Below are 23,681 nucleotides of genomic sequence, written 5' to 3' on the forward strand. Positions count from 1 at the left end.
ACAAGTGCCTTAGGAACATTTCAATGCATAACCAAAGTTAAATCATGAACAAGAGCAAACTTTCAAGATTATATTACAAAGAGTCGACTCTGATGGGGGAGGGGGTTATTCTTTGTAGATAGCCCCAAAGGATCTAAAAAATAATCCTATATCGTGCATTAGTTGCAAATGTTAGATCAAGAGGCATGATAGTACTAGCGACAACAATTTTACCGGGGGCCATACGACTCACTGTAAATTCGACATAAATCTTGAAACAACTGAAACAACCGTCTCAAATATATCAAAGTAGAGTGGTGGTGCTAAATAAATAAATAAGGAAATCAAACATAATAATATGGTATGAAGTGTGAGAAGATCGAAACAGTTGACAAGACCTTTAGAGATATAATGGATGTCGATGAACCATTCGATGAAAAAGTAATAATTTTTGGAGGTAATTTTTATCATCACCAGTACTTTCAAAATCGACGAGAGCAGAGACTATAAATGCCAGCTTGGTAAACTCATACTTATGGCCTTAAATGAAAAAGATTTAGCTAAATAGAAATATGAGAGAAAGAACAGATCCAACATTTAGTGATTTCTTGCTGTGAGTCGGAGATGGAGTCTTGCATACAATAAAACATGATTTGGTCCTTCTTCCAGAATAATTAGTTCTCAAGCCCAATACTGATCGTAATGGTGAAGATCTCTTAATAAGGAAATAATTTTTGTCATTAAATGAAAATAAAAGCTATGTAAAGTATATGACAAAAAAAATTATCTTAGCTAACAAAATTAAATATGTTGATTCTCAAGTTTCCAGATGAAAGCAAAACATTACTCAATTTAACTCAGTAGAAGATGATACCAACAACGTAACTACTACCACTAAGAGTACTTATATACTTCTTCAATAGGAAATAACCTACCACCATACATGTACATTGCCAAGTTCAGCATATCTTTTATATGTCAGTGTCATGAAAGTATATAACAAACAAAGGATCTCTTGGTTCTGATCATGAAGGAGCAGCCAATGAGTAAAAAATGTACATATACAAAAAAAATATCATTTATAAAGAAGTCTTAGGCAAGATATAATCACATTGCATAGTTCTAAACAGTAACTACATAATATTTGTGATATATAAGTACATTATAATATTATCTAACTTAACTAAATTGATCATTTATGCAGATTCAGCAAATGTTCAACTAATTTAAATTTAAGTATTATACTAATGTAATAATATTGCATTTTGGTTTGTAAATGATTGTTGTATTTTTTCATGTTAATTGCTTACGCGCCATTATTAACGTACCATTATTAACGTGTAACGCACGTTCATATAAATTTTTTACTTGTCACTTTACGCATGCCAAGAGAAGATAATTTTTTTTCATGTTTTATCCTTAATTCATTAACCAACATTTCTTGAATAAATAATGGTCAATTGTAACTTTCTAATGCTCAATATTGAAATTTATGGAGACTCTTCATTATCCCCTTAGTTAAACACAAAAGTCCACTAAAATCATCTTTTATTCTTTTATTCTTTGGAGTATTTTTTCTTCAGAAGTTATTTGGAAATTTGGGTTCAATTATTGAGTATCAATTAATAAGGTTATTGTGGTAAAATTATCATGTCAATCATTATTTTTTAAGGGGCGTGAAAAGTCAAAACGTGCCAAGTAAAAATAACGGAGGGAGTATATATTTGACCTTTGAAAATCGTGTCCTTCTTCTTTCCTTTGTCACCTTTGGGGGTGTCCTTTCGTAGGAAGCTTCGCAAGAAACTGAAGAAAATTTTAGTCCATTATGTAAGATGTTACCTAAGGAGTTTCCTTTTTCTTTGGACGTGAATCTAAACATTATTCCTAATATAAATTGGCGATGATACTTATATTACCTCACAAATGTGACCTGATAACACCCCTAAAGATTATGACATTTTCTTTAATGCTGAAGACTGTTTTTGTGAAGTTATTAAAAGGAAAAAAATTGATAAGGAGAACGATAGTTCTTACAAATGGAAGGCAAAGATTGGATAAAAGAGAGAGGTTTTGGGTCCACACATATTTTTAATTTTGAAAGGGGAGACGGGGTAGTTATGCATGTGACATTGTGACGTCGCAATTTGGACTTTTAAAGCTGTATGAGGTAAAAACAATTATGAGGTTATTGAGAGATGTGCAATAATTAAATTGGTACCAACAAAGTATGTGGCATAATAATTAATATACTTTTATCCTTACAAAAAGTTTCGGGTTCTAGTATTTAGTATGGAATTATTTTTGTTAAAAAGTGGTTTATATATTCCCAATATGAAATTTTTTTAGCGCAAATCTAGATTTTGTTGAATCTCAATACGAATATCAAATAAAAATAATAATTAAATTGATAGGGGTAAGTAGTACGAACTTGGATCCAATTCTTTTTTTAAAGAGTGAGATGAGAAGTGGAAAATATTGTGTGTGTATACTAATTGGGAGGAAAAAATATCTTATGGAAGCTTCTAATGTCTCTACCTAACACATGCCATAATTAAAAAAGAAAGGAAAGAAAGAAAGGAAAAAAGAGGATGGTAGATAGGTTTAGAAAGTGATTTCTTTTCGTTGTGCGAAGAGACATTTCAATTTTATATTTTTGGCTTTCTTTTGGGATTCCTTCTCCTTTTCTGGAGGAATATGAATATGAATATGAATATGATATATATTGCTTGATTGGATTTGTCACACATGCCTTAGATTGCACTTTGAGGGGATCTTGTCCCTATTTTCTTGCTTTGAAACATTTCGAAGCATTATTAATAGACTTATCACGGTAACTAACTAGATAGTCGATAATTATATTCAATGTTGCGTGCGTATTAGAGTCCGACTCATCTCTTTAATTTATTTAATATTGTATATTTATATTAAGTTATCTACGCTTCTACACGGCGTGAGAATATGGATTATAGTCTTTTTACATGAGTTTAGACAATTTTCATTAACTACCTTTAATGTTAAGTTAGGCTCGAAATTCATAATTCCTATTTAACATATATACTATGATGCCAAGTCCAAACAACCATCGAATATGCATGTTTCGTGCCCATGGAAGTCTCAAGTGAAACCTAAAAAATTGGGATCTTCCAACTATTAGTACAAAAGTTCTACGTAATAAAAATACAGAGCGTTGAACAATTTTAGACAATTAATATGCGGTGATCTTAAACTTTAATCTGATATATTTTACGTTTTGTCATATTCATGAAGTGAAAAACAATGACATTTCTATACTAAATCTTGTACCGAAAATCCCGAATTAAGCTACTATTAAACTACTATTTAGATAACATGTTTTTTTTCGGCCAAACTTTTGACTTAGAGATTAAACACCGAAAAAGAAAATTTTACCTTCATAACATTTCAGATAATTAAGAAAAATATGAACCCGAATTAGTCCGCACATGTGATAGTTTTTTCAATTTTTCTTTCTATAGTGGAGATAGCCGCACGTAATGACAGACATATTTTTAAAGGATTCTACATTTGCTTTCTTATTCTTGCTAACAAGAAATGAACCTTCACGCTCATGTCACGTCAAGGTACTATAGGAAGGAAAAAATAGTAAAATCCGACCCAATTTATCTTATTCGATTAGTTAACATATTGGTTAAACGTATTCTGAAACACGACAAAAATTATTGGCTTTAAAGTCCCATTTTTAATAAATAGAGTTATTTTGTGAAATTAGTCGAAGTACGGATAAATTAATCCAGACAACGCGAGTACAAAAAAAAATGTAACGATGACTTTTCCTTTTCTCGGTGTCGTTACGTTTGTGTGGAATATTTAAGTTTGAAAAGCGGCCGCTTGATATTTGATTCACTCTAAATTAGTGAAAAAAAGATAGATTGTGATATTTTAATGAATCGTTAACCAATTTTGATAATATCATACTAAATTTGAATCCTTATCTTTAGAACACTCATCTCAATCGCAACCATCCTTGTCTACCTTGTATTTTCATCTTCTAACTTCTTACCCTTCTAATTTGAAGATTTCTCTAAAAAGTATATTTTCATGTCATAATTCTTTTGAAAAATTCTTAATTAGTTATTTCCTTAGATAACTTGACATTGTTTACAGTTTTAATTTGAATCTGCCGTGAATGTTCGGAGTACTCTTTCCATTCAATTAAAATTGTTCTTTTCTCTTTTGGTCCGTGTCCCGGAAAATTTAGACTTTAAAAACCCTCAAATAAGTCAAACTAATTTAAATTATTATTGTTTTAAGAATTTAAACTATTATTCAACACTTTTCTAGAACCACATTTAAACTTTCAAACATTTTACTCTGAACAACCGCACTTGTAAAGATATGCTATCTTGTTTTTTTAGGAGAAAGGGAGTAAATCATCAATTTTCTTTTCTTTTTTTCCTTTATGCATTCTGTGTTCAAAATTTACTGGTTGTTAATTCACGTTTGTGCATGTATTCCCACTAAAAAGGAAAATATTTCCCATCAAAATCTTTTTTATTCCAGAGCTCCATTCCAAAATTTTTAATTAAGGGTAAACGATTCTCATTCATCGACGACCCCGCCATACTTGTTGTGCTAAATAAACAAATTTCATTTGGTACATGTAATAAGCAGTGAATACTGCAAGGAGAAGGTGAAATGATATGAGGAGAAAGATGGAAGTAGAGATTTAAAATCTTGGCGTGGGGGAATGGTTGGTTAGGTCATGGCTAGGACAATAATTGTTAGGTTGGTGGAAGAATGGTACTACGGATATATAATTGTTTGTTAGTTTCTTCACGCAATTTTATCTATTAGTTTTTGAGACACTCTTTTTTTTCTTATTATTATGAATGGAAGAGATAGGTTACCCACTTTTTTCCGCTCTTCTTCTCTTCACATCCTCTCACTGCTTATCCATTGCTCCAACCCTTTATCCACTTCTTTTTTTATTTTTTATTAGGAGTTCGGTATTCATATTAGAGCCTAAGCATTTCCTAACAAAAATAATTATATACCTAAGGCTTTAAATCAAGATCTTTAGTAAAAATAAAGTAATACTTGTCACTCTCCACAATCTTTGTTGGTACCCTTTATCCCACATACAGATCCTATATACTCTCAATCCTACTTCTGACAATAAATCTTCTTTTTTTTCTCTCTAAAAAGACAAAAAGCTTACTAAGTCTATATTTAGAAAAAGAAAAAGTGATGAGCAGAAAATGTTATAAGTGAGTCTTTCAAAATTCTCTATGTCAAATGAATAAATAAATGTACATAATATATAAACGAAGTTTCATCGACATGGGGAACCATATAGTAGGACAAGGAAAACCTAATATAAAAGAAGTAGGCAAGGAAAGAAAGAAATCAGTCTCTTGAAGATGTAAAAAATAACGCAACGTTCATATATCTTTTATATCTTAATGTATAAAAATTTATTTTTTAAATCATTAATCTCACTTTTTATGAATAATTTTATAATATCTACCTAAAAATAGTTAAAATTAAAAAAGAACATGTTATAGTAACAAAAATAAAGAAGTACAACAGCAGACCCATTAATCAGCAAATTCCTCCAAAATGATACTACTAGTATAAATGTCGTAAGGTACACTGCTATACTGCTTTCAATTTAATATAATAATACTTTCAATTTTAGAAATAAAAGAAAAATCGAAAGAACTTAAACTAATAGCTCTGTCTTTCTTAATCCTCTTTTCCTTTCTTACCCAAATGCACAAGAGGGCAAAAAGAAAAGTTAATCCAAATAACTTTCACTTAGTCTCCAAAGTTCTATAGTCCAAAACACCATTAGTCTTTAATCCTAAAAAATCATAGCTTGCAATATTACCCATATTATTTTTACTGCAACTGCAATCTTTACTATTTTGTATGCCCAAACTGCATGCAAAACACCTCGGACTCGGTTTCAAATCTTGATCATTTTGGTAATTTTGCTGATAAGGAGGGCTAATTCTGAGCTCAAGATTTAAGTCAGGACAGTACTGTTCTTGAAAATGGCTGCTGTTGCTGCTAATTTCATCTTCTTGGCTAAGCCCAGATAATTCACCTTTAACATTGACCTTCTGATCTTCTTCATCTTTATTATTTCGAGCAGCAAAAGAAATTGTTGTGACTTTTGGAGTTGTATTAGGCTCGTTAACTGCCCTGTGTGTAGTAGGATCAATACCACGACTCAAAAGTTTCCTTCTTATGTGTGTATTCCAGTAGTTTTTTATCTCATTATCTGTTCTTCCCGGTAATCTTCCAGCTATAAGTGACCATCTGAAAATTAAGAAGAAGAAGAAGGTAACTAATAAATGCCAAGTTACTTCACATTTTAATTAATTGAACTAATTGAACTTTAGTTATGAAAGTTGAACAAAATGACAAAAAACAGTTTCTCATGTTTAGGGGTTGGTCTAAAATAATCCTTGAATATTCATTGTGTACCTTTACTCCTTTTCGTTATATTAAAACACAACCCGGCAATTATTATTCACGGAATTAATTCTGGAGAAATGCGAGTAAACTTTAAACTGAAAAATCATAAAGAATTAACTTAAATAGTTAATTATATAATCTATTTTTTCTGACCACTTTGGATTTTTCTTTTGACACCATCTGAAAATAGTTTCTTCAGTTTAAACAGCTCACTTACTTTTCACGAGCCAATTCCATGAATATAATTATCGCGTTGTGTTTTAAATCCAACTAAAACAAAAGAATGCTCAATCATAATGAACTAAAGTTGTTCAAGTATATATTTGAACGACTATTTTAAACCAACCCTCAATTAAAAGGGAGGATTTTTGTCATTTTCGACTAAAGTGAAATAATAAGAAAGACGTACTTGTTACCGAGAAGGCTATGGAGTTTGATAATGAGTTCATCTTCTTCTTCAGTAAAATTACCACGTTTAAGATCAGGCCTCAAATAATTAATCCAACGAAGACGGCAACTTTTTCCACACCGAAGAAGTCCAGCAGCTTTAGGAAGAGACCTCCAACAACCTTCGCCATGAGTTCTAATATAAGCAATTAGCCTTTCATCTTCTTCTTTAGTCCATGCTCCTTTATTTGTATGTGCTTTTTCACAACACGGTGACCTTCCCATGACCGGTTTTCCTCTTTAATTTCCTTGGCTTAATAATTGAAAAACTAAACCAAGAAACTAAAACAACTTCTTTTTTTGAAGTAGTATGTAGTATTAGTTGTTGTTGTAGTAAGAGGGTGGAAACTATAATGGAAGTTTTTTTGGCTTTGGTGGTAGTGGTATTGAGAATCAAAGCCGGCTTTTTGCAGAAATTATATTGAGGTGGGATTTTATAAGCTTTTGACTCCATAAAAAAATGAGGGACCCACTGACGTGGGGGGTGGTAGGGTTGGAAAGGGGGTGGGGGTGGGGTGGAGGTGGGGGAGCCAAGTGACCTTATAATGCTTCTAGATGCGAGTTGGTAAGACATGTTTGAGAGGAGTGGCTGGTGTCCATTCTTTCTTCTTTTTCTAATGCTATAATGATATCGATTTAAAATATATTATACATTAATAATTTAAAAAAGTGATTGGTGTATTTTATTTGTTGTAAGAGGTCATTTAGTATGTTTTACAGGTAACCAATTCATGTTTGCTATAGATCATCAATGTTGCATGTAAATGGTTATTAAATACCTAACTATGTTATGCAGTTTATAGAAATTAAAGTTTTTTATATGTACGAGTTTAACATTTATGAACTAACAGTACAAAAAAGTTACTACTCTATGCAATCTGGAAATGAATATAATCTACTACTAACATATTAAAATACATTAATAATATAAAAATTATTTATATTATCAACAGTTTACCCTCAAAATCGGATAACAATTAAATTTGTTAATGGTTTAAAGGATATGCGGATTAATTTGATACTAAATGATAAACTTGATAGCAATTGAAATAAATAACGATAAATTAACTGCAAACCACACGAATTTGATAATTTTAGCCTAGGAAAGCTGTCCACCCTCAAGCTGAATGTACTTCGATTGACACCAAGATACCAAAGAATAAGAACTTAAAGATTAACGATAATATATTGCTTATGAGTGTATGTTACAATGTTCTTTCATGAGTCGCTAGGCCCCCTGTATATATTAGAGGAGTCCTACTTTTAGAGTATTATTCTATTCTTCTATAAAAGGTAAACAGTCCTTAATTTGTTGACTGTTGGTCCCCCTTTTTTTAGTATGTTCCGTGATTTCCGTCGTAATATCCGGTTAGTTGCAAAAATTTCGGACCCTTGTCGGATAAGCTGGCAATATTTTTCTTGAGACCGTTATAACCGGGGCCGGTTATGATCTCGGTAAACTCGAAGGCAAGTCTGGTGGTTCCGGTGGCTAATTCGGCAAGGTAGGAACCGATCTCTAGGATTTTAGCATCATCTCTCAATCCTAAATTGTCGTGTCGGATGCTCGGTCAAATCCTAATTTCAGTTGAAATCCAGTGCATCATTGTGGGGCTGTGCGATCCCCTCTGCGTCTTTGTCGTTGAACGACAAGGTTCATTCTGGTAGGTAATCTCGTGTCTGTTTCTCCCTTGTAATGGAAATTTAGGTGCGCTACATCATCGGCCCCTGGGGGATATCGACCCCACCGATGATCATGTTTTTGACATGCTGAGGTTCCTCTGGTTTGGTTCGTTTAATAGAATCCATGTTCCTGAAATGGTTCTTCGCCCGATCATTGAGGAATTCTCGGAGATATCCGTTGTTGAATAGTCGGGCTACCTCTTCCCTTAATTGTCGACAATCTTCCGTTCTGTGACCATGAGTGTCGTGATATTTGTACATTAGGTTAGGATCCCTTTGGGCTGGATCGGATTGCAAAGGTCGTGGCTATTTGGTATCTTTGATGTGTCTGAAGGCGGACACGATAGCAGAGGCATCGATGCCGAAATTATACTATGATAGCCTTGGTGCTTCTTTAGACCCGATGGACCTGTCGAAGCCGTTTTTGCTCATGAGTCCTCGGTTGTTCTGTCCTAGATCATTTCTTCTTTCATTTCTCATAGGGTTTCGCCCAGACCCGCTGCTTCTCCGGTCCCTACTGTATGGTTGATACCGATCCAGGTTTGATCTAGGTTCATGATCGGTGTCTCTCTTGAATCGGTCGATGATCCTGACAGGGTGTACGGATCCGGAAGGGGTCCCAAGCTGGTCATCTTCGACCCTGATTTTTGATTGGTACCAGTTATGGACATCGGTCCAAGTGATTGCTGGATATTCTACCAAGTTTTGTTTCAACTGCTGTGAAACCAGCGAGCTTCGAATATTGAGTCCTTGGGTGAAATCCTGAACGGGCCAACCGTCCACGACCGGGGGCAAATCCATCCCTTCCATTTGGAACCGGATACTAATTCTCTGAGCATCTCGTTATCCCTCTGTTTTACTTTGAAAAGGTCTGACTTCCCGGCCTCGACCTTTATAGCCCCGCCATGTGCCTTTATGAAGGAATCTTCAAGCATTGCAAACGAGTCAATAGAATTGGAAAGCAGGTTGTGATACCATATCATAGCTCCTTTAGATAGGGTCTCCCCGAATTTTTTCAACAGGACAGACTCGATCTCATCATCCTTCAAGTCGTTCCCTTTGATGGCACGTGTATAGGAGGACACATGCTCATTTGGGTCGGTCGTTCTATTGTACTTAGGAATTTCGGGCATGCGAAACTTCTTGTGGATCGGCTTTGGAGTCACGCTCGGGGGAAAAGGTTTCTAAATAAATTTATTGGAATCCAAGCTCTTCAGTATTTAGGGTGCTCCCGAGATTTGGTCGACCCTAAAATTGTAGGTTTCTACCTTTTTATCGTTGGCTTCGATTTTATTTTCCCCTGATTCTATCCGTTTCGTCAATTCTTTGAGCAATTTTCTGATTTTGGGGTTAGTCCCTGATTCACTCTCGCTCATTCTTTCCGAGGTTGATTCGTTCATGCGGATGGCTTCCTGGGGGAGCTCGGGTTCATTCTTGCTTGGTGTTCGACCTTGGCTCTGCAATTGAGCTATCGACGTATGTTGAGCCTGTAGTATTTAGAAGATCATACGCAGGTTGATCCCATCATTTTCGTCGTTGTGCGTGTTTTGGGCAATCGAACGCACTTCCCTGCGCACACTATTTTCGGGTTCTGTGGGCTGGCTTGTGTCGATGGCCATATGCGAACAGGAGTCGATGGGAACCACCACCGGGATTCTACCAAGATCGACCGGTGTTGCCTCGTTACCGAGCGATGCATTGTTGTTCCTGCCATGGTGGCCGGATTCTGCGTCTATGTTTAGAGGGACAGACTGTGGGTTTGACATTCCGACCCTAACCTGAAATCAGAAATACTTCAAAGAGCAAGTGTAAAATGGGGGTGTGTTATGATGATTTGTATCAAATTACCGTTATTATCCTCAGCCCCACGGTGGGCGCCAAACTGTTTGCCTTCAAAATCGGATAACAATTAAATTTGTTAATGGTTTAAAGGATATGCAGATTAATTTGATACTAAATGATAAACTTGATAGCAATTGAAATAAATAACGATAAATTAACTGCAAACCATACGAATTTGATAATTTCAGCCTAGGAAAGCTGTCCACCCTCAAGTTGAATATACTTCCATTGACACCAAGATACCAAAGAATAAGAACTTAAAGAATAACGATAACGTATTGCTTATGAGTGTATATTACAATGTTCTTTCTTGAGTCGCTAGGCCCCCTTTATATATTAGAGGAGTCCTACTTTTAGGGTATTATTCTATTGTTCTATAAAAGGTAAAGAGTCCTTGATTTGCTGACTGTTGGTCCCCCTTTTTTGGTATGTTCCGTGATTTCTGCCATAATGTCCGATTAGTTGCGGGAATTTCGTACCCTTGTCGAATAAGCTGGCAATATTTTCCTTGAGACCGTTATAATCGGGGCCGGTTATGACCTCGGTAAACTCGAAGGCAAGTCTAGTGATTTCGGTGGCTAATTTGGCAAGGCAGGAACCAATCTCTGGGATTTTAACACCATCTCTCGATCCCAAATTGTCGTGTCAGATGTTCGGTCAAATCCTGAGTTCGATTTTACCTGTATACATCAATATATATAAGTTAAATCATAACTGGTATACTATTGCTAAAGGAAATCCAACAAAAGAAAATTGGGGGGGGGGGGGGGGAGGACCAAAAGTGGCGTTGATTTAAATAAAGGTAAATTTTAGGTAGGTGCAAAGTGAGGTATAACGATCCAGTAAATTTAGGACAAAGGAGAGTCTTGTGATCTAATCTCACTACTTATTTTTTTGAATTTTTTTTGGGTTTGTCACTAAAACTCTGAACCACATCTTATAATAATTTAGCTAACTACTAGTCAAAATCTTCCCAACCAAATGGACGACATGTACCAGACACTTTTCTTACAGACTACTAATTTAAAAAATAACAATAGTATCATTAGTGCTCTTGTTTGTACTAACAACCTTAATTATATTTGCGGGGTTCTACAGAAAGTTTGTCTTAACAACTGGTCAAAGTTAAACTAATTTTGTAAATATATATATAATTATGCGGATTTAAGTTATATACACTAAAACAGTATTAGTGAATTTTAACATGAATATATATAAGATATCAATTACCAATTTTACTAGGTTAATCACCTTATAAGTAACATGATTGTTGAAATGTTTTTGACATCATCGTTACATAGAGCTTATAAAACACATTTCCTTTTTTTGGATATTAGTAATACTTTATAAGATGCAAAAGGAAAAGAGTGGCAGTGCAAATTGACTGAATAATTTTCTTGGTTTCTTTTAAATATTTTAGCTAGGTTTCTGGTTAGTTGTAGTGGGCATTTGGTGAAGAATTGTTCACAGTCCTTTAGGCTTACATATTTTTGTTGTACAAGTAAGATAGTGGGGAGGAGTTTTTCTGTATTGGTTCTATAGTATACAAGAAAAGGTAAAATGGGTGTATATTGTTAGAGTTTCTAGAAGAGATGGAGGTTGGAGAATAATGGAAGAAAAAAAGAAGAGAAACATTAGGAAATTAGGGGAAAATGGATGTGGGGTGTGATTGTAGTTTTATATGGGTTTTGGTTCACCTTCCGCTTCTCTCTCTTTTTGTTTGTTTCATTATTAAAGAAATAGAGAGAGAGAGATCCCCTATTCCACAAGGCTTGTGGTTCAAGTTAATTTAGGCAACAAAGTAGGGTTGCATATGGTAAGGCTGATTCACCTTTTTGTTTGCTAAGGGAAGTTAAGTTGGAAAGATTGGAAAAAATAATCTTAGCATACGATAATACTCCCTTATATTTTGTAAAGGATGTATAATTTATGCAGTGTTTGGTTGCTCGTATAAAAAAGAGAGTTCACATTTTATGTATTGATTGTGTATAACTTTTTACACCGTTAGATTAAGTTAACTTATAATAATAACACGTCTATTATAGTAAGCTGAAAAATAGAATATATATATATGATCGATCAAACTAAGTTGATGGGATAAAAGTTCTTTATACTGTCATTATTTATAACTTATATTCATAAAAAAAGTCATGCATCATTATATGTCGCGTTTGATTGAAAATATTAAATTTTACTTACATTAAGTTATATGATATATATTATTTTACACGGGATAAAATGCGAAAAAGATATATGATTATTAACAATACAAAGATTCAAATGTTAAAGAGAAAATATGCTTAACATAACTAATTCATGCATAAAAATATCTTACAATAGCATAATAATTCCTTTATTAAGATTTATTGTGTAACTAATTCCTGAATTATAATCCCGAACTAACACGAACCAAAAGTCTAGTTATGATTATCTACCTCCAATTTGCAGAGCAATTTTACTGTTTTTTACCCACCACCAAAAAACGTTATCTCATTTTCCTCTTTTTCTCCCTGAAAACAACTGTGATAACAACTTGTGCCTATGCTTCACGATATACTGAAATCTATCAACTTGGCTTTGATGACTCGAACGAGAGTTGTCCACTTGTATAATTTCATGTGTGTGTTTTACCTACCTTTTGTCAACTTTTTGCATTCCCTTGTGTCACGTCCAAAAAAATAGTTCCCCACCCTCTAAAATTTTGATGTTGAACTACCGCACGGTTTTGGATTTTATTGCCACACGTAATTCTTCGTTTTATCAGATCCTAAAAACCAACCTTATAAGCTTATCCATTACCTTCTACAACATGTTTGGCCTCCCTCTTAATATTACTACCACCACTCAAGTGCTTAAATATCAAACTCCATCCTTATCTTTTAGTCCGACTCAACTGACGAGCTAATTGTTTGGGAGGGATTCAATTGAATTCTTTCATGAAAAATTATACCTGTGCAAATAGGATAAAAATAGAATTGTAATATGTATATAAATGGTAACAAAATTCATTAAAATAGATCTCACTATGTATATATATAAATTATTGAACTCCAACATAGAAATATTTTTTAATATGATGACAAAGGTGATTCGAAAATTACTTTATGTCTACATGTTAATTAGAATCTCAATTGTGACATTTCTGTATGGGCCAAAATCTGCCCTAAGGGTATTTGGTCTAATATGACATTAAGGAAAAAGTCGGTCGAGGTCGATCAGAAGATAGCAAAATTCGTGGCCGAGATGTCAATCATGGTCGAGGTCAAGCACTGCGTAAAGCACAATAATTGCTAGTTTTCAGAATAAGATATTAGAGAGAATATTCTTATGAATATTCATTTGTACTATTAGGGTTTACTAGGGATATGTGTTGAAGATATAAGGGAAAAGAAAAAGAAAAAAATACATGTGATATTCATTTGATAAGAACACTTTTGAGAATAAGACTCTCTCTCTCTTACAAAAATACAAAGATTATCTTTTGATAAAGATTCTTGCTCATATTATTCCCCATCTTTCCACCAGATCCGAGGATTGTTCATGCGAATCTTGGACCTTTCTGTCACTCATCATTGTCGTGAGAAATATTCGTCCAATCCATTCATTATTGGGTGAATCATTCTCCTTATAATTTACTTAAATGTTATTTATTACTATTTATTGTTAGTTATATCCAGTGTTTTAAAAGGCGTGGGCGTAAGGCGAGGCGTTTTACATATGCCTCAGCGGGGCGTAAGCCCCATAGGTATTTAATTTTTAATATTTTATAAAATAATATAATGACAGTAAATATTTATAAACAGGTAAAATTGCATAAAAATTTAAGAAAACTATATATATGTGTTCCCCCATCCCCACAAAAAATTAATCAAAATAATCTATTATACGCTACTTACAAGCACAAGTAATTTGAGTCTAAAAGAATAAAGTTTTCTATATGGAGAAACAAAAAGGACGATTAACCTGCAATTTGAATTTTGAATTTGCTGCTATGAAGGAGAATGTAGTTCTCTTTGTATTTGTAAAAAAAATTAAATATTCATTGCTTTTGGAAGATATTAGCACACTAGCGGACAAGATAAAAAATTGGAAAAAACCATGAATTAGGGCTTAAATCAATAAAAAAAGGTCTTGACTTTTAAATTTAATACTTTTGAGTTCCTTTTTAAACCTTTTGAGTAATTACCAAACTGACTTTTGAGAATTTGGGTATTATATGAAGGACTAATTCAACAAATTTTGTTTTAATTTGAAAAAATCTCTGGGGCTTACTCCTCACTAAAAAAAAAGCGCCTCGAACGCGCGGGCGTACGCCTCTTGAGACTTTCGCCCCACACCATCGTTCCAGGGCGTTTTTGGTACGCCTCGCCCCGAAAACGCCTTTTAAAATAGTGGTTATATCTCCATTAATGTTCATGCATTAATAATATTTTGCATTGATTGTCATCAATCATTTACGGGATCTGTTCTCATTTACTGCACGCTTTCGAGATTAGCATTTAGAGTTGTTATTCTTAACTAGATTTAACTCATTATTACATGAATTTAATAGTTTAACCGAAAATTATATTTTTTGGTCAAACAATTTCTTGTGCATTTAATTATCATGTCCCACACACCGGCCACTAAAATGAGCTAGGTTCTTTTAGAGACCCTACTCAATATGAAGCCCCTCCTATGTTACTCTTTCCTCGCAAATGGGAACCAGAAGACCAGTCTTGAGATATCTGAATATAATATCTATATTGATAAACGAAGGCAGAAGTTCAAGGGAAAAAAATAAGAATTGTGATGACATAGAGGTTAGTTCAGTGTAATTCACTTTCAACTTCAACTGATAGGTTACAAGTATGAGTAGCGGTACATAAGTTGAGAATATTATTCTGATCCGTTTTTGAGTATAAAAACTAGGAAGAAAAAAGGGGAGATAAATTATTAGAGAGGATTAAAACACTCATATAGAGTAAAAACTATATACTATAAGTCAAATCCATAATGAAAGAAAAATAATTGGTACATTACAACAGGCTAAAACATAATAATAGTGTAAAAGTTTGTATATATAAGTTAAATCTGTAATGAAAGGAAAATGGTTGGTGCATTAGTTATAACAATAATAACATACCCAGTATTATCTCACACCGTGGGGTCTGGGGAGGGTAGTGTGTACGCAGACCTTACCCCTACCTTGTGAGGATAGAGAGGTTGTTTCCAATAGACCCTCGGCTTAGTAACTCTTGCTAGACCATGTAATTGTATTAGGAAATCTATTAAATTTATATAAATATTTAATTGTGAATCTAATAATTAAGACGAGCTATGAGTTTGCAAGTAATAAGTTCGTAACTCATAAATTTCATATTCTGATCACTACTTTGTTGTCCTTGTATATAAGTTAAATTCATAACGAAAGGGAGATGGTTGGTAATGGGTAGGCGATATTATTATGGAAGAATAAGGTGAGAACCCAACTCGGGGGCTCGTGGAGATCATGTGCTTAGGTATAATGAAGAAGACTTGTGGGACTGTCCTAAAACCCCATTGTTTACCTACCTCTTTAGTCTCTATATCTCTTCCCATGTGACATCCCCTGCCTTTGCCATTCTTGGGTCTCTGTCCACTGTCCCACGTTTGCTGTTTGGTGGATAATGCTTCAGTAATTGCTTCCTCCTCATTCAAATTATTGATAGAAACACCTCCCTATGTGGGATATAATATATATACATTCGGAGCTTTCCTCAGTAATATTAAATGGGTTTGAAAAGGGTTAAATCATAGTGAGAATTTATATAGCGGACTACAAATAATTTGAGCTTCAAACATAGTTACTTTAGTGATAGATATTTTATGGAATCGTAGCAAGGTCGGATGTAGCCTACCGGTTATGAGTTCATCTGAACCCATAACTTTCGACATAGAGTATAGAATATATGTAAAAATCTATTGAAATCACAACAAATGCATTATAATTAGTTTAATGCTGAAAATCTTAAATATTGAATCCATACATTTAAATTTTGGATCCGCTTCTAATCATACCTAAAAAGAGATCCAGCCGAGGGCTGTCCCTTCATACTCTCTTTTCCCAGATATGAAACTTGAGTCACGGAAGCTTTTTTGGCTCTGCCTGATCCACTCATCTTAAGCAACTGGGCTTCAAAAGGAAAACTCTCAATGGTAGTTTGGTGACCTATTTTCAGTAGGGGGCTTAAGTCTTTTGATTAAAGTACGAGTAGCGAGAGAGTGAAACATACCGTCCCACCATAGTTTTGGGATTATTGTTATAGTCAATAAAACTGAAACAAAATACAGTACCGCACACCCAAAGTTCGAACCCTTCTCATAAGCGTTTAGAACATCAAACGTAAACCAGATTGAGCCACTCAACATGCAAAGCAAAATGTTTGTGTTTTTTATGCTTTTCGTACACTGAAACACACAGTAGTAAAGCGTCTCTTTCTTGGCATATGCTTGGGGTAGGTGTAGGTGTGACAAGGGCCAGATTCAAACAACATGACCCAAAAAATTGGGGCAAGAAAACTTTTAAAACTGGGAAAAAACCATAATTATCTGCTTATTTTGGCGACAACAATCACTGACGACGTTAGGCAAGACAAGCAGGTATGCCACTCAATAATTCGCACATGGAACGTGCAAACAAATGAATGGTATATAAATCTCTGGTAGCAGTCTATTATGCTCTCTTCGTCTCTCTTTGTCTTTCCTTGTCAAACTCCTAACAGGATAAACTCAACAAGCATCTGATGCAAAGACAAAACCAACTCAGGTTGAAATCAGCAACCTTCCAGAAGCACGGGAATCAAATATAAACATTAATTCCATGATACAACCGGTTTACTATATTTTTGTATTAATCCATTTAGTCGACGCTACAGGGTATTATTTGAAGAAAGTGTGTAAAACCATAAAAATAAGGTACAGTTCATCATTAATGGTACGACGTTGAAAATATGGCAGTAAGAATGCAATCTGTAGTTGTCCAATTCACTTCATCCTTTTCCGCACTTCATACCAGTAACTCAGTGCCACCACTGCAGCAGCCACAACAACTCCTACAGCACTTTGTGCTAATATAGTGCCATCCCTCACTGTAGCCTTGGAACCAGAACTTGGGGTAAACCCTAGCTCAGATAGTTTCTTGTGTGATATCGCGTAATCCCTAAAGAAGGCATCTTCATCCTGCAATATTCAATAAATACGACATGAATCACTAAAGTTTTCCTACCAGTAAGCAAATAAATGGCTCATTGTAATGGAAAGAATAGCATGTGCGCAACTTTCCTTCAAAGCAAGAACTAAGCATCGGTAATCATGTGCAGAAAGGCTTTCAAGGAAATATATGTATGACCAATAATATGAACAGTAGAGATCTAAACAGTAAGGATCACATTCATTACTTCACACTTTGCAGAGACTTGCAGGACAAATACGAATGGCCCAGTTGGCCAGTACACATTATAGTCGCAGAATGTCCAACCAATATTTCTGACACACAGAAGAACCAAATTATCTTGAAATGAATAGAAGAGATGCTATCTAAATCATACTAAATGTTGTAGGTTCGTTTGAGATTGAAAAAGTAGAAGACAAAAAGTCAGTCTCGATTAAGCTGTCAAACCTGTTCTTTCTGTACAATTTCCATCCAATTCAGCCTGTCAAGAACTTGTAAATTAATAGAAATCCTGAGGAACAACACCCTCCAGCTTCCCACATCTTCCAACTTCTCATGTCTCGCAAAAGTTCCATTTCCAACTGTCATTAAAAAGGCTCTCTGACCTTTTGCATCCCACATATGTCCTTTGGTTCTATTGCTTTCTTCCAACATATATACCATAGAGTTTCAATTAAATTTCTATCCATCCTAAACTACCCAAAACTTATAAACATCGTTGGATCCCTGTACCATGCTACTTTGTTCTCATCATCATAGGAGAGTATTTCAAATGTAGTTGCCTTCCTTCATCCTAAAGTGGGAAATAGCAATATGAAATACTTGGATTTCTTACTTTACATACATGTCTGAAATTTATGTGTGTTCTTTCATTTCTTTCCACTCTATGCCAAAGTTAATAGGCTTGGAGTCCCTGGAATGTTCCTCCCTGCCCCTCCCAATTTAAAAGAGGGCATAGGAGAATTCTAGGTTGTTCAAGCCCCTTCCACTGTCCATAGACAATCTGACGTTATTTCCTCGGTTTTTTCTACATTTTAGGTAAGATAATCTCACGCCATTTCCTAATAGCATTTAGTAACATATTTGACTTTCTAATGCCCTTAGCTAGACGGACTGTTCAGAGCCTACCTAGAAGGCATTGCTGAAATCATAATATCATCTCTCAAATGTACTAACTAAGGTGCATGACTTGCATACTCACTCTAACACCAACACCCAACACGTGCTTCGTCTGCATTGTCCACACCTATTTCTGAACATTAGAATCTAGCTGTAACCATTGATGACTGTTTGATTATTGCGCTCCAGATTTTCCCAGCACTGCTGCAATCTTTATCCAAAATATCTTTTTACATTTAATCCAGAGCATCCAAAACCTAAACTCAGATTTATTTGTTTTTTTGGATTGCTTTCTTGTCTTCAAATCTCTTCATGTCAACGATACACTATCTCTATTTCACCTTAGCCTCTCCACCTCCAAAAGTTCTCTCATCTCTCAGCTCCAGCAGAAGCTCACTAAACCAGTAGATTCCTCTTTATTTGCAGACAGATCCATCACCTTGTCTTGACCTCTCTAAAGAGTATGAAACCCAAATTTTCAAAGTTTACCAACCTTTTGGACCGTAAAGGTCTAAGACCCTACTTAAAATAAGATTTACTGCTGTATTAAAGTCCTAATCATCCTTGTATAAAGACAGAAGAGCAGTCATCATCATTAGAACAACACGTGAAGCTATAAAGCAGGAAATTAAAATTCAAAACACAGTTTTAAACTAACACTTGGAGGTTATTATTCTGGAGCAAAGACTATCGACTCATACGTGCCTAAAAGACAGTTGATCTCAAGCACTCCCTTCTACAAGTTACAACTACATTAAGAAGATTAAAATCTAGAGGTGTCCTGTTCATCTTGCATTAATCTAGTTATAATGTGTTAGTAAACTCAAAATTGGCCTAACTTAGCAAACTTGAAACATTTAGACCACAAAAAACTTAGGTCATCCAGTTGAATTAACTTCTTCACCTTAGCATACAGCTCAACATATTGTCTGAACTCAGGATCATCCAATAAAGCTATGTCTGTGGGAAGTTTCAGTAGGCCCTCACTTTCCCCCTTAAGCAGCTCCCTGGATTCAAAAGAACGATAATACTTAGTCAGCAACCGAAAAGATATTAACATTGGCATTCCCCAACAAAAAGGCTTTTGGATTTCCTTTTAAAGAAAAAGGTCATAAGATCAAACAACTAGCTTATATGCCCATATTTCTTACACAAAATATGAATTGTCAAATTTCAGTGGCTCCTTTGTCCATGGACCATCAAAGCCTGATCTCTCTGGATGTGCCCTTCCCTGAAGACAATATTAAATGAACCAATTGGTATGTGCTCTGTGGATGTTTGTTTCATCACTACAACATGTCACTTGCGGTTCTTAGTGCAACAGTAGAACAAATAAAAATTGAGAACAGAATCAACAACTAGGGGAAGAGAAGGTTACTTACCAGCGTATGACCACCAGATAGCGCCACTATATCTTTGTCAGACAAACCCATCCTATAAAATACATCTTTCAGATGTGGCACACCTACCATCAATCGTAAAATAATCAGAGAATCTCAACCTTCTACAAGTTCATTTTAACAAACAATTGACAGATCAAGAGACTGAATCTTGTTGAGAAAACACCGCAAACAGAAGAATGACTTCCGAGAAAAAACTAGCGATTTTATCCACACTAATTAGTAGGTATGCCATATTCCCACTGGGAAAAAAGATTTTGCAGGTCACTGATGAAACTCCTTCACGACAGCATATTAATAAAAGAAAAACAGTTCATGAAACCTTGTTTAGCATCTGGCAACCGCCCTTCCTTTGGAGAAACACTGGAATCCTACGGAAAATAGAGAGGTATAAAAACGTTAGCATTTCATGAATATCATTATTAAGTGGTTATCAATCAACAAAGGATAAAAAAATTGTTACCTTCCTACCAGGGACAAAATCAATGGTCGGACCACCAGTGACCTCAACTGCAACAACTCCTGCAAGCTAAACATGGAATGGATTTTGATAACAGTTCAGCTCCCCAACTAATGTGTGCATTAACAGATCTTAATCAAAAACATAATTACCAACAGCTGAAGTGCAACATAATATGAGAACTCTCAGTTATTCATGAAAAGATCTAGGATCCCGTTTCTGTATAATATCATCGCTACAACGTGTCTAACCCAAAAAAGAAACACCCAGCTTGCACAAATTTAAGATGTATTTTCATCATTACATATGAATTTGACTTTCATGTGCCATGTCAGCAAGACATCACCTGTTGTGTCAGTTATATGTAATAACCACTCAGTAAATTGTCATGCCAGCAGCATGGGAAATAACACAGTTAAACAGACTATTTTGTATTTACATTATTCACTCCTTCTCCACATATTGGTGTGTATAGGTCGAAGGGTATGTCCTAACTAAGCGAGGATTTCCTTAAATCTAAAAAGTATCTTCTGTAAAACGAAGAGAACTATCAAGAAACAAACATTTCCAGAAAATCTCATTTGAAATCTAAAGCTTACAAGGAAGAAGTACATTTTCCTCTCTATATACTGATCTACAATATAAACTATTGGAGAATCGCCTCACTCTTCATTAGCCACTCATTCACGTAAAGAGATAATCAAGTTGATGATCATCCTTTCTAAACCATATGAATACCACGAAAAGCATTTCTAGAAAAAGAATAAAGAAGCCACCTGGTATAGATCTGCATACGTAATCTTTGGATGTTTAGACTTCACTGCTTCTGTAACGAGAAACACAACATGTTAAAAAAGGAAACAATAATGTCATTTACAATTTTAAGAGAAACCTACATCAAATAGTGCTTTCTGGTGGACACTCACACAATTTTACATTCAAGTTTGCAACATTAAAAAAAACATTTAAGGAAGGGAATGGGATAATTTTTCATCTTTCAGAGTTAAATTCAAAGAATTGACTGCTTTTCACTAGGGTCATTACAAGCCCATCAGTGCTTGTAGTGCCAACTCTCGTCCCTTTTATCCTTTGAGTTAGCTAATTGAGTGAAATAATTATACCTATTCAAAGTCACTCCCCTAATCCCCTTGTTGCTCCACCTAATTACATAGTCTAATAGATTCAATTTATAGGCATAATCGAAAGTAAACATCAGTTGTTCTATTTGCAACACTCATTTCTGAATTCTATTGGCAACTTCTCCCCGCGCTAAACCTTTTCGAATTTAGCTATTTAAAAATAACCTACTCTAAGAGTAAAATTCCAGAAATCAATAAGTAAATACTAGTACAAGCTATTCCAAAACGATTTCAAAACGCCAGATAGATGAAATTGCAAAAATATAGCGATACATTAGTCAAACAGATAAGCTTAATTAACAGCACAACGAATGAAGCGGAACAATCAAAATTCAGTGGTTTCGAAGAAGAAATTGTTACCGCAAAAGTCAAGAGCGATTTTCAATCCATTATTAGCTCCGTGACTGAACTCTTCCTCATTTCTGATGGAACCATTCGGTCCCCCAGTCTTCGACTTAGCATCGTATGTTCCTGCATCGTGCCATCTGCGCAGAAACATAATTGAATAAACCTAAATATAATATACACATATTAGACATATATTATATGTGTAGAGAGAGAAAGAGAAATTACGCTAAGCGAAGCATGATAGGAGCACAGTTTTTGCTGGAGATGAGAGCGCGGAGGTCGCGCCGAGCTTTCTCAATTTCTTTGAGGTACTCCGTGTCGACGATTGGCTTCGCCATTGATGGAGGAAAGGTGAATGAGGATAAGATTTTTAGCAAAACGAGAAATGGAGGCACAGACTTTGCTTTTTGTATTTGAGGCTTCAATTGGTTGTTGGAACTTGGAGCTAAAAGAGGCGGGTCAAACAAGTTTAGCCCATTTGGCATTTGGGAAATTATTCTTTTTTCTTTTCTTCTTTTTTATATGGATAAGCATAGTAAAAATGGCGTGTGGTAGCCACTATTTAAGGTGTTATTTATTTTTTATTCAGCAATTCTAATGTTGAGCAAAAATAGTCATTACTCTATTAAAATTAATATGAAAAGATATTTTTACCCTTTCTTCTATTTTTTTTCTTCCCAAACCCTCGCTTCTCTCTCGGTTTATCAAAACCGTTTATCAAAAGTTAAGAACTCTCACTTCTCTCTCCAGAACTTTAGTACAAGGTGAATTGGAGTTGTAGCTATCGGATTTATAATTCTATTTATATTTTCTAGAACACACACACGTTCAAGATCAAGTCCCGTAATATTTGGAAGGTAACAAGATTAATAATATGCATTACATTTCTAAGGTTCTTTTGGGGTAAAAATTGACCCTTTATCAAAAGTTCAAAACTCATGCCTCATTCAAAAAATAAGGAAATGTAGTCCTAAACTTAGAGTTACAAGTTCAAAAGTTAAGGACATGTAATCCTGAACTTAGAGTTACAAGCTCAAAAACTAAGGACATGTAGTCCTTAACTTAGACTTACAAGCGCATAAATTAAGGACAGCTAGTCCTGAACTTACAGTAACAAGCTCGTAAGTTAAAGACACTTGGTCTTGAACTTAGAGTTGGAAGTTCAAAAATTAAGGACATTTGGTCCTTAACTTAGAGTTACAAGTACGGAAATTAAGGACATGTAATCCTTAACTTAGAGTTACAAACACAGAAATTAAGGACAGGTAGTCCTTAACTTCGAGTTCCAAGTTCAAAAGTTAAGGACATGTAGTCCTGAACTTAGAGTTACAAGTTCAAAAGTTAAGGACAAGTAGTCCTAAACTTAGACTTACAAGCTCGTAAATTAAGGACAAGTAGTCATGAACTTACAGTAACAAGCTCATAAGTTAAGGACACTTGGTCATGAACTTTATGAGCAGAAGGATATTTTCGTCCAGGCGGGTAAAGTTTATTAAAGCAGTGGCTAAAGACTAAAGATATTTTAAACAGTGGCTTAAAAGTAAATACATGTCTTATTAGTGGCTAACTGTGCTCTTCCGCGTAAGGAAAGAGACCTTAAAAATTAGTCTTGA

General features: G+C 34.8%; 2 protein-coding genes across 2 annotated transcripts; both read right to left on the minus strand.

The window, feature by feature from the left end:
- Positions 1-5,555: 5,555 nt before the first annotated feature.
- On the minus strand, positions 5,556-7,254 carry LOC107819789 (MYB-like transcription factor 4). Its single transcript, XM_016645944.2, has 2 exons — positions 6,851-7,254; positions 5,556-6,282 (listed from the first exon to the last, which is right to left on the minus strand). Exons 1-2 carry the CDS (start codon positions 7,111-7,113, stop codon positions 5,772-5,774), a joined length of 774 nt encoding a protein of 257 aa, XP_016501430.1. The 5' UTR covers positions 7,114-7,254; the 3' UTR covers positions 5,556-5,771.
- A 9,939-nt stretch (positions 7,255-17,193) lies between these two features.
- LOC107819788 (L-ascorbate peroxidase 3) lies at positions 17,194-22,550 on the minus strand. Its single transcript, XM_016645943.2, has 9 exons — positions 22,294-22,550; positions 22,081-22,205; positions 21,358-21,407; positions 20,585-20,650; positions 20,444-20,492; positions 20,104-20,186; positions 19,873-19,952; positions 19,626-19,728; positions 17,194-17,610 (listed from the first exon to the last, which is right to left on the minus strand). The coding sequence occupies exons 1-9, from the start codon at positions 22,404-22,406 to the stop codon at positions 17,416-17,418; spliced, it is 864 nt and encodes a 287-aa protein (XP_016501429.1). The 5' UTR covers positions 22,407-22,550; the 3' UTR covers positions 17,194-17,415.
- Positions 22,551-23,681: the final 1,131 nt, after the last annotated feature.

The sequence above is a fragment of the Nicotiana tabacum genome, chromosome 19 (assembly GCF_000715075.1).
Source record: "Nicotiana tabacum cultivar K326 chromosome 19, ASM71507v2, whole genome shotgun sequence".
Taxonomy (NCBI): Eukaryota; Viridiplantae; Streptophyta; class Magnoliopsida; order Solanales; family Solanaceae; genus Nicotiana; species Nicotiana tabacum.

Bases quoted from the DNA above. Each gene is read 5' to 3' on its own strand.
- LOC107819789 (XM_016645944.2), bottom strand. From the start codon at position 7,113: ATGGGAAGGTCACCGTGTTGTGAAAAAGCACATACAAATAAAGGAGCA. The intron at 6,283-6,850 runs GTACGTCTTTCT...CTTAATTTTCAG, and splicing joins CATAGCCTTCTCGGTAACAA to ATGGTCACTTATAGCTGGAA.
- LOC107819788 (XM_016645943.2), bottom strand. From the start codon at position 22,406: ATGGCGAAGCCAATCGTCGACACGGAGTACCTCAAAGAAATTGAGAAA. The intron at 20,493-20,584 runs GTAACAATTTTT...TATTTTCCGTAG, and splicing joins ATTTTGTCCCTGGTAGGAAG to GATTCCAGTGTTTCTCCAAA. The intron at 20,187-20,443 runs GTTTCATGAACT...GATTGATGGTAG, and splicing joins GTTGCCAGATGCTAAACAAG to GTGTGCCACATCTGAAAGAT.